This window comes from Chaetura pelagica, unplaced genomic scaffold, assembly GCF_000747805.2.
Source record: "Chaetura pelagica isolate M959 unplaced genomic scaffold, ChaPel_1.0 scaffold436, whole genome shotgun sequence".
Lineage (NCBI taxonomy): Eukaryota > Metazoa > Chordata > Aves > Apodiformes > Apodidae > Chaetura > Chaetura pelagica.
In genome coordinates this window covers 1,155,218-1,166,904 of record NW_009953651.1, presented here as the reverse complement: position 1 = coordinate 1,166,904, position 11,687 = coordinate 1,155,218, and the positions used below count along the sequence as shown (strand labels likewise).

The 11,687-nt window shown below is 35.0% G+C and overlaps 1 protein-coding gene across 1 annotated transcript in view; it reads right to left on the bottom strand.

The window, feature by feature from the left end:
* Positions 1–11,687, bottom strand: part of MYOF (myoferlin) — a 65,984-nt gene extending 54,297 nt beyond the window's left edge. The window contains exons 1-3 of the mRNA XM_010000044.1: positions 11,600–11,687; positions 5,678–5,733; positions 4,742–4,833 (exon numbers count right to left, since the gene is read on the bottom strand). Coding sequence (XP_009998346.1) covers positions 4,742–4,833; positions 5,678–5,733; positions 11,600–11,687 — 236 coding nt within the window. The remainder of the gene's footprint in view (positions 1–4,741; positions 4,834–5,677; positions 5,734–11,599) is intronic.

The window sequence follows — 11,687 nt, the reverse complement described above, 5'->3', positions numbered from 1 at the left end:
TATTTTCCTCCAGAAAAGAGAGAAGACAAAAATGGTTTCTTCTCAGTACTTTCTCACATGACACAGTACCCTAGATCCAAAATACCCTTTACCCTCAAAAACTAAATCCCAATTCAATCTAGACTTTAAAGTAAAACATATAAACCCACGAACCTCTAAAGGAAAGATTATTGATTTAGACTCAAATCCCGCTACATCAGATACACCCCCAAATGGAATGGGTCTACTCATGAAAAATGTCAAAAGCACATGACAAACAATGGGTTTCTGAAGTACTGGGCCTTAACTTCTGAAAGACTTCAGTTAACCATATCAAATTCACATGTAAAGATTAACATAATATTGACTATCCCTCACATTCCCACACTCTGTTGTTTTGGTTGTTTTTTTTTTTTAAATTGTGAATATAATAGCTCTCACCAGTAAGGACCTTAGGTAGGCATTGTACTCCACCATTCCAATCCTGAATTAGTATGCACATAAAGCAAGGGAGTGCCATTTGCACACTCTTCCACTGAGCACCTTTTTTGAATGCTGCAGTACTGTAGGCATGTATCTAACTATAGACCTTCTTAAGCATTAAAAGAGGAAACTGTGAAAGAACAGAAAAGCTATGACAAATCTCTGTAAAACTCAGTAAATAGAATCAGTAACTATGGAAATACAGGTGATATATACATGCAAGTAATAACTGAGAAACTGATTATACATTCTATCTTCCATATGCTTCTTTGTCTAACTGTGGATGCTCATTATTACCAAATCTCTTCTGCTGTTACAGCACTTCGTGTCTTTAAAAGAAATCCAAGATGACATTTCCTGCGATCTTCTTACAGTCAGGAAGCCTATTCATGTTTCCCACTTCTCACCCCCGTATCATGTTTCACTGCCAATAGCCCTTCCGAACACATCACACAATGCAAATATGTGGCAGTTATTGAGGATTTACTTTCAAAGAGCATTACTCCGAATGTGTTGCTCTGTCTTTACTATGGACTATATATATTTTGTTCACAGGTCTATACATGGAAGTCACTTTCACAAACAATTTTACTGGCTTATTTTTTAAATTGTACACAGATTAAATAAGTAATGGGACAACTTCCAGTGCATAAACACTAGCAAAACAAACAAGCATTTGCACAAGCTGAGGGGTAAACACTAGAAATATGAGTCCAGGATTATATTTACAAATACAGCTTTAAAATAACCCACATGCCTGCTTACCTTTGAACCCATGTAGAGTGAAACATTTTAGGGGCTTCAGAAAAGCACCTTCCTTTCTTTTCCAACAGGTTATAAAAATTATTAAAAAATTCTGATTACTGAAAGTCTTTCTTATATCAAGTTCTGTGATTTCTTGGATTTCCCTTAAGTCAGAGGCACACAATATATTCCTGCTTTACTGATCTGCAAGAATCCCAAGAATGTGAGATCTGAGGCTATTGACTTGACTCACAGTGATTTTACAATTGCTGGAGTATAGTAAAAACCTGAATTCACATTCTGGGAGGAGGCTGAAAGTAGTAAAGAAAAGCTAACAATGAAGTGGACTACTATGAATAAATACGAATGTATGCCTAGCTCAGTGTCATAAAATATACACACATACCGAGGGGGAGGGGTTGGGGGGGAGAGTAAATGATGTGATAGCATACTCCCTTCTAAAATAGCAACACTGAAAGAAAAGAGAGGTATGAGAGCACAGCAAACAGAAATTGATCCTTGCTTAAAATCTAGGACTTTATACAAAGAAGTAGGGAATTGGCATCTCATCTTTGATAAACTTTGATAAAGTTTTTTCCTGCACAGAATAAAAAACAACCAACAAACCAACCAACCAATAAATAATCTGTAGGAGTGATGCTTGACCTGATGTATTTATCTACCTTTTTAGATAAAAATCCTAGGATTTAAGCAGAGATAGAAGATCTTAACCACTACGAGATAGCTTTATCTTGCTGTGCATGTTAAGAAAGAGTTCCTAGACCTTGTCAGAGCTTTTAGTACAAGTATGTTTCAACACAAAGTAACACATTCTATCCCTGCTGTAGACAATCTAAAAGAAAAGCTTTCTGATTATTGTAGCTACACCAGACCTTACCCTTTTCCTGCAATTGATTTTTTGCACCAGGTTTATTTCTGTGTGAGTCACAAAACAAACGTCATGCACAACACAAGAGGCTGCAAAGAATTCCAACTGGTAATTTATGTATTCTTTGTTGAAACAATCTGCATGCATTACTTTAAGGTATCCTGTACACCTCCAATTTTGGTATTATATTAAAGCTTAAATCCTACAAATCTCCAAATTCGTGGGCTTTTAAAATAAATCTGTCATCTTATGTTCAGAACCACATAAGTTGGAGTCAGTATTACGTGTTTGTTTCATCACAAATAGAACAGGAACCTCAAAGCCTACATCCAAATGACAAAAAGTACCCTCCAGCTTTACTAAAGTTGACATATTATGCTTTTTAATAGAATGTGGATTAATTGAATTTTAGTGTTTCAATATATACCATTTTCATTTTTTATGGCAACATTTTTTTTTTCAGCTGTCACAGCCAAAAGGTCCTATCAACTCAAATTCACAGGAACAAGTCTATTCTTTTTAGAAAAAAAAAAAAGGTTTTAGTCTTAAAAGTGAATCAAACAAGCCAATTTAATTACTTATATGCTTACTTATTGCATGCTTCTATTCTGCAAGAGTATAAACCTATAAAAATGTTGAAACGCCAACAGCACTGGCATTTCACCTGACAGTATTTCAGTACTCTAATTTTTTTGTAATGTTGTCTCATATAAAGGCAGAAGCTTCAATTCAAGGTAGCTCCTTTCTCAGTGTTTTCAACAGCAAGCTTAAACAAAGCAAAACAAACAAATAACTTCCAGAAAATCACACACACTTTACATCTTTTCCACTGTAACTACTTCATGTGTAGAAAAACTATATATATGTTTCATTTTTTAGTTGAAGGAAATCTATTTGCATTTTCTGTGATAGCCACCCAGGCACATGTAGATACAAATTAATAATACAACCTGATTTTATAAATATTAAAACTAAGCATCTTACTTTAAATGAAGTTTTTGTTTGAGCACTGAACAACAAACTGCTTGAATGAAACTTTCCCTTAGCCTCTCACAAAAAAAAACAAAAACAAAAACAAAAAAAGCACTATACAAAGAAAGATCTGCAGCCTTAGATACCATGATACTTTATTTTTTGATGTCTTAAAAATGCAGAACCCAATTTTAGGTATCTAGGAGCTGTACATGCTGCACTGGTAGGATTCAAGCCTATTAACGTGCATTAACAGCACTAACCAAAAGACACATGGTGCAGGAGGAAAAGAGCCTTAAATTCTTGCCTGTTAGGGGCATAATGAAAATGGGGCTACCCGATGATGTCCTAAACTCTACATCCTCTACTGATAGTAGGAGTTTGCCTTTCCTTTCCAATAAATGAATGTCAGAAAAGTCAATTCTCAGTGGCCTCTCACCTCATTTTTGTAATACTCTAGAGTCCTCCTCTAAGGAATGGGAAGCTAGATATCCATTTTCTTCATTTGCTGAGATTATTCAATTTACTTTTTGCAGAAGACACTCAATATCAAACTACATATTACCTTTTAAAAAACCCAACAAAACAAAACATAAAACCTAAACTAGTGACCAAAGAAAAAAATCTTCAATCCATTTTTAAACAACATTTTAATGAGATGGCCAGTCTTCCACAAATGAAACAAGCCTGACGCTTATAACGGCTGGCCAAAAATTTGAGACAAATTAACTTCCCTATTCTGTGTAAGTGAAGATACTCTCACATCTGACACAGAAAAAGACTTCTGCAAGCTGATCTTGGGGAAGTTGGGAAAGCTACTTCTGTTTTCAAGTTCAAGCTTCTTAATGACCATGCAGAGCACTCATGATTCGTTGGGCCAGGAAGAGTACAGTAGGAATATTACATTTCATAGACCCCCACTACCTAGGACACTCAAAAAAACAAACCCAGATTTCATTCCCAAGATAGTCTTTGTATTTTATCCAACATATTTATCCTAATGAGTAAGGAAGACTCCCATGAGATGATTCGAAGACCTCAGTCCCTATACACAAGATAGAAATGGAGCTTTGACTTCCCCTCTTCCTAGGCAAGGCTTCAATAAATTACATAAAAGATAGTGTCTCAGGGAGATTTATCAAGCTGGTTAACTGCATTTTGTACTTTTTGGTGGCTTGTGTTAGCTGTGCTCTTGAGAATGCCAATTAAGATGTTTTCAAAACTACCTTCTGGACACTTATCACGTATAGTAGTCTTGGGTACTGCCCTGCATCATTCTGCAAGATGACGACATGTGCCTGATAAATCTGTAGGGGCACAAATCTAGGTATACAGGGATCTTTATTACAAGTAAGCACAAACTGAAATATTGTAGCTGTGGTTTTCAAATTACAACGAAGAGATATAAATTTTACCCAAATTCTGCCTTAAATGCGTAAAATGTTCCATGAATGTAGCTTCGGCATGTATAAATTTAAGTATAAAAAGAAAGCTGACATTGTTTCAGAGTGACCATGCAATGGAAAGCCCACTGGCTTATAGGTTGCAAGCAGGTATTACATCAGAAACCATCTGACTGCATCCATCATTTCTCTCCAGCTACTATCAGTTCTGTTTTTCCCCTGGACATCAATATCAAAAGTTGTGTTTCATACTGGGAAAAAACTAACATACTTGTTTTGTCCAATTGTTTCAAAATCCTTCACAATAATTGTCAGGGAAGATGAATTATCCAGAGCAATTCCTTTCAAGTCAAATTCAAGAATCTGAAAAAAAAAATAATGGAGCAAAATCAAATTATAATTACAAGTTATGTATAAACTAATAAACAGCATACAACAAAATTTTTCAGAAATAAGTTTTGCATTTAGTGAGAGGCAGACCAGACCAGCTTATATTTGCAAAAGCAAAGTTAAAAATCTGGGAACATGCTCATAGCTCATTCTTGATTTGCTAGGTACTAGTAACAGTAAAAAAGGTAAATTGCTTAATACTAAGCCATTATCTCTTGTGCAGTTTGACTTCCTCATACTAACATAAGCATTTTCTTATCATTCATAAGATCTGATAGTATTTCCCTATAACACTGGTTGAAGTCTTTAGGCAAATATTTGTAGGTGCCCTTTCTTTGTATTCCTAATTACAAAATGTAAGAATAATCTCTAGCTGTCCTTTCTGGTTGTGAAAAAAACACAACTAAGAAAATATTTTCCCCAAGAAAAACATTAGTAAAGATGCAAAATAGCAGCAGTACTAAAAATAAACATGGAACTTCAATACATTATTAATCCTAAGTTTGCAGGGTTTTTTCCTAGTATATAATAAAGGATCTAATTTTGTTCTCATACATGTGGCTAAGCAATGGCTGAATATAATTTAGTCCAACGTAAGAGGGAACTCACCAGGTATCCATATACTTTTGCATAAAAACATTACTTAATGAATCGTAATACATGACACAAGATTAATCTATTCACCTGCATTCACTAACACCTTGAAAGACCACATCTCACAAGTTCCTAACTAATATTCACAACTGTAGAAATTGACTGACATATAAGCATTTTGTCTTAAAAAAAGCAAATAATTGCTTTAAAAAAAATAAATTACCTCATTCCAAACAGGATTAAGTTCACTGTCAATTTTCTTTGTTTTCTTTTTTTCATCTGAAAATACAAACAAAGCATGATGATCTATTTTTGCCAAAGAACTACACAAATGTCACAATTTTTCCTTTCACCTTTCAAAGAAAGTTTAAATCCGAATGTTCCAAATCTTTTTGCCTCTTCCAGCAGCTGCACATTTTACAATCAAAAGATCCCCTGAGCAATTTTAGTAATTGAGGCTTTTTATTCTGTTTTGTTTCAGCATTGCTTAACATTATTGCCAAAAAGCAAATTTACTGTTTAGGTTTCTCAACCTTTTATGACCCTTGACTGCAACTTCAGTAATGATGAAAGAAGACAGACTAAAAGACTTGGAGACATCAAACCAAACAGTAACTTCAAAGTGATGAACTTCAGTAGTAAAGGAAATGTGTTACACATTTACCATATCTGAGTTAGAAAACACAAGTAGTTCAGCTCTGAATTAAAATGACTTGGAAAAAGCAAATCTTCAAATGCTTATGCTTACAGTGTCAGCATGAGTAAATACGAACAGAAACACACATGCATGTAAGAGGAAATATAGTCTTTCCTGATGAAATGATTTCCAGAGGTTATGCAGATCACTGACATTTACTGTAGTGCGAAAATAACAATTTTTCCATACTTCATGGTAAAATTTGCATCTGGTCAACCTAAAAATCATAGGAGTGAGGGGTGTGGTGTGAATTATATATAGAATAAAGAATTTTAATTGAAATGCCACACTGACAGAAATAAAACTCAGAGTTGCAGAGGCACTTTGCGGGCTCCCCATACCTATTAAAAAGGGAAACAAAATTCTGTTTTGAGAATAGGTTCAGAGCAAGTAACATGCCATGTCTTTTTTACTTTTTAGTTGCATTATATGTTCACAACTCCAATGGAGATAAAGTCTTGACACAAAACAAGGTAGCACAAACAAACACTGGCACACGTGCAAGTCTCTAAACAGAAATTGCATATATTAGTGATAACAAATGAGTATATTTAAGTACAGTCAGTAAACTAAAGGCTCTTCTGTAACACGCTCAGCCACCACAGGAAGGCTAAGTTTCAGACAAACTCCTTGTATTTAAGGACTACAGGAAAGGTAACAGCACTTTTATTATTTGCAAGTTATAGCTATATTTTGCCAGGAAAATGTTGCAAAGGCCTGGGAAGCAGAAGTAAAGATATGCCACATGGGCAAGGTCATATAATCACTATTCAAGCAATAGATTGTGGTGGTTCTTTTTGTTTGATTAGAGTGGGATGTACTGAAAAGTCATCCCATACTGTAAATTACATGAACTGACTCACATTTATGTAACAGGATATTGACTCATATCACACCACAAAGGAATGAGCATTCATAACATCCCATGCTGTGAACTTGCATTTTGCAGAACAAAGAACTAATTAACAGGCTAGTAAGAGAAAATCAACTTCATGTTATCTACTAGGAGACAAAGCATTTTCAAAACTGAACATCCCTGAATATCCAGGGTTTGGCACTGGTGGTCCAAGGACCCCTACAAATAGGAAATGGGAGTCAGGAAAAAGATGCTCTGAGTGCTGGTAAAAAAGGAACAGCTGCAGCTGCTTTGCAAAGAGAGTGAATCACAGACCTGATCCTGACAGAACAAAAGACAAAAGTCTTATGATCCCTACCAAAGGGAAGCCCCAGCTTAAACAACAGTGAAGACAATTCTTGACAAGGAATATAATTTTCCACTCTAGACTATCAATTTGCACAAAAGCAAGAGAAAGATTTATGATTCCCCTAACAATACGTATATTCTAGATTATACTAAGAAAAAAAATTATTTTTCTGCATTTGTATGGGAGTTGAATGAAAACCACTGGGAAACACAACTTACATTGGGTTTTACTTGTAATTATAGTCAGCCTGAGTATAACATTCACATTCCTCAAGCATGTATTTTGCACATATTTTCTTCACTACTTTTTATTAGACTTTTTATCATTCTTTTAATGCACCGGTTTTGTTTGGGTTTTTTTGGATTTCTTTGTTTAGGTTTTTGTGTGAGTGTTTTGATTCTTTTTTAAACTCTTGATGAAGAGTCTTCTTCTCCCCATCAAAAAAAAATTAATTATCTTTGCCAAGCAGGGAAAATATGAACCGCCCAGTTACTCCAGGAGTTCATGTAAGTTTCAGGTCCTCAGGCTGCCTTCCTCTACTGGTAATGAATCCAGCTACAGTAGCCAAGACTAAACCACATCAGTATAGACTCACAAGATAAGGCCAGTCATCACTTTTAGTTTGGCCCTACCAAGAAATAAGAGTAAGAAATGAGAATGGATATAGGTAGGCCACTCTATATACTTGCTTCTTTTAAACAGAACTACACTACCCATGGTACTGTAGAATAAATCCTTACTTGCTTTATCTTGATAGAGGCATTATACTACCACAGGTTGTTTAATATTCTTAACTGGAAATGAATGTAGTAAGAAGTTAGTGCTAATGATAGGGCAATGTTAAAAAAACTTAATCCAGGATTAGTAATAATGAGTTAAATAATAACTGTTTCATCACTAGAAAGATAATCACAGTACTGCAAAACAGCCAGCTGTCATCTTAATTTTAATTTTTATTATAACTAGCATTTTATCAGTTTCAGCAGCTGGAGAATAGCAGAAACAAACACTATCTTTTAGGACAGTCTTAAGGCTAAGATTCAAGAGAGAATCACATTTCAATTTTCCATAAAAATTTTGTTCATGAAGAACTAAAATTGCACAGCAGCAGCAACTGCAGAATCAAATAGTGACCTATAAAAAACAGGAAATTAAAGTTATGGTAATTTAATTCTCTGCAAAACTGAAAATATAAATTTAGTAATGCATTACACTCTAATACTCTCCTGTTTCACATACTGAAATATATACCAACATGGTTATGAATTACTGCAGGCCTGCCTGAATGCTCTTAGATTAGGCACAAATGGAAAAAGAAATTTTATTCACGTTGGTGCAAACAAACTGAATGCAATTTCACATCAGTTTTTAATGCATAAAGCTGAATGGGGTAGTCAAAAGGAATGACCAAAGCACTAAATGTCCTAGTATTGACTCAACATATTAGCAACTATGTCAATTTTTACACCCAAAGACAAGAATCGGTCGTATTTTTCTCCAGTTTGATACATTTGCGAAACCAAAAGAATTGTACTGGTTTAATCATTACTACTTAGTGCCACTTCAGCAAACAGCAACAGTTTTTCATATTAATTTGACTTAGAATTTGTCCATTATCAGTTCTGCAATAACAGCACCCAGTTTCAGACAGCAATACTTGCTTACTCTCAGGGTGTAGCTCTCTTTGAACAGGGAGTTGTTAGTAAAGTAAATAAAAGCTCCATCCCACTGGACTGAACATAAAATGTGCAAAAAAATTAAAATGCTTGAACAAAACCCCTCTATTGTAAGAAAGGCATCACAGCAGGAACAGCTGCCTATTTCCTCCTAATATTTGCCACTGAATTAATTGTACTGACTGTATAGTCTATAGCTAGCTTAGTTACACAAATGTGGTCTATTCTATACATAGATTAAGCCATCCTCAGGTATGTGTGTTAACAATAAAGTGTCTGCAGAGTCGCTTGCATACTAGTCTTTTCCTTCACAGCATAGCCATTATCTAATCCTGAGAGATACTGTGTGTTTTACTTGAAGTTTTAAAATTACTGAACCTGACAAAAGCAAAGGCTAAAGTCTGAAAAAGCTAACAAAATCTTGTTTAATGAAATGTCAACTTCCACAGCAATTTTCTGTCAAATGAGAGCTCTTCTCTAAGACTTCTCCAAAAACACTCCAAAGTCAAACAAAAACTGGAATGGACTGTAGAGCTATTGAGGAAGACCTGCAACACCCGAGTTTTTCCCAGTGTGGAAAATGAACTTCCAATTTTTTATGTCCCCAGGAGCTACAGTGGGCATTCTCTTAAAGACTGCTGCCCTCCGAGATACACTTTTCCCCAAAATAAGAGTGGTTTCCCATCTCTACACAGTAACACAGTTAGGAAAAAAACAGGCTATACATAAAAAATACCTACAAACATAAACAGCCAGAAGTCCAACATATTTCAGGTATGATCCCTACAGTCACATAGCTGGCAATCATGTACTTCACTTACAAATTAAATCTGAGCTCCTCTATAGCTGGCAAAAGCCAGCTATTTTCTGACTCCCTTGAATCACTCTGGACAGAAAGCAAAAAATCAGACAAAATATTGATATGTAGTTAAACCACATAAAAAGGAGCACCTGGTATAAAGAAACATTAAATATACTACTAAAAGAACTGTCACAATTATTAAGTTGTATTTAAGACAATAGTTTAAGCATGTTTGTAGACATTAAAATTCCAGTTAGAGCACATAAATGATAAATATAAACTAATTCCTTTAATGTTTGTTGCCCAATTCCTGTGTTTGGGTAACTGAAGGACTGAGGAATGCAAAAGAAAACAAATCTGTAACTTACATTGACTAGGTAAAACTCAATTGCATTAGCACACAGCAGGAACAAAAGATTACAAGGATCAACTAAACAGACAAGGCAAAAAGAAGCAAAGGCATAAACAACTCTGGAGTATGAAACTGCAGGAACAGAGGTAACTAAGCAAGGCAAACTGTGACAGTAAAGCAAAGAGAAAGACAAGGAACTGAGACTATGAATGCTTGAAGAAGCAGCAGAAACAAATGGAACACACCAGAGAAGTAACAGTATCAGCACGTTTTACCAGGCAAAGAAAAAAATATTTTAAGAATTAGCAAGTTTCAAAAGACACTGAGACAGGCTCAGCCGCTTGCCTTAACACACCAGGGGTAAAAAAAACAAACTCGAGATAGAATAGCAAAAAAAGGCAACGGAATTATATGACATTTCTGATACTGAAAATAAACTATCTGAAAACTTATTATTTTGGATGTTAAGATACTGGACATGCACTGCCTTTCCAGCAAGATGTCATTATTTCAGATTTGGTTTCTGAAAGTAATAAACCCCTGCAATGATTTTTCACACTTTAGGAAATACCATTCCTATTTCAGTGCACCGTTAGGAAAGCAGGTCACCAGGATTTAAGATGACTGTCACAATTTTATTTAATGTATTGAATGATCCAAAACTGCTTGGATGTTTCTGCACTTTAAAGATAAATCAATACTTGGAAATCAAGTTCCTTTAGTGCAGTCAGGCGAGGAAATTATGGCAACAGATAAAATCTACTGTAAAATATAATTAGCTTTACACATAAATGCTAATTTTATAACACTGTTTCTCACTTTACCCATATGTATCTGACAAGCAATAAAAGTGTAAAATGTGGCTTCCTTCCTAAATCTTTATTTTAAATTAAATACTCTCAACAGGCAAAATTTTGAAGTGCAATCTGGTTTGTTAAAAACCAAAACAAAACCAAACACCTTCAATAACGGTACCTATGATTCTCAACATACTGGTAATAAAACCAATAAACCACTCACAATAAATATTGGTATAACATTGAGCAGGGGCTGTGCAAAGTGATCAAGACAGAGGAACTATATTTTTCAGATGGAAAACAACCAGGTAATCTTCAATACCAGAATTAAAAGTGGATTTATCTATGCAGTTAAAATTGAGTTTTTTAAGCAAAGGGCTAAGCGTTTGCAAAAGTTTGTAAAATGTGTATCCTGAAACAGAAGAACTGCTGGTCAGAAAAGACGAATGCACTCTATCCAGTTCAAACTTCATTCAGGTAACTCCTGTCTAATTGAAGCTTTCCTAAAGTTACATCAGGTGTAACTTCAGTAAAACATATTTTCAAGTACTTACATAGGGTACTATCCTTCAGAAAACCCCTTCCCTGCACACATTCATATGACAGTTTTCCTTACCTTTAAAAATAACAGAAACAATAGGATCTGGTTTCCCAAACTTTGTTTTAGGGATGTTGGTAGCAGATTCCACAATCACCCGAAGCAT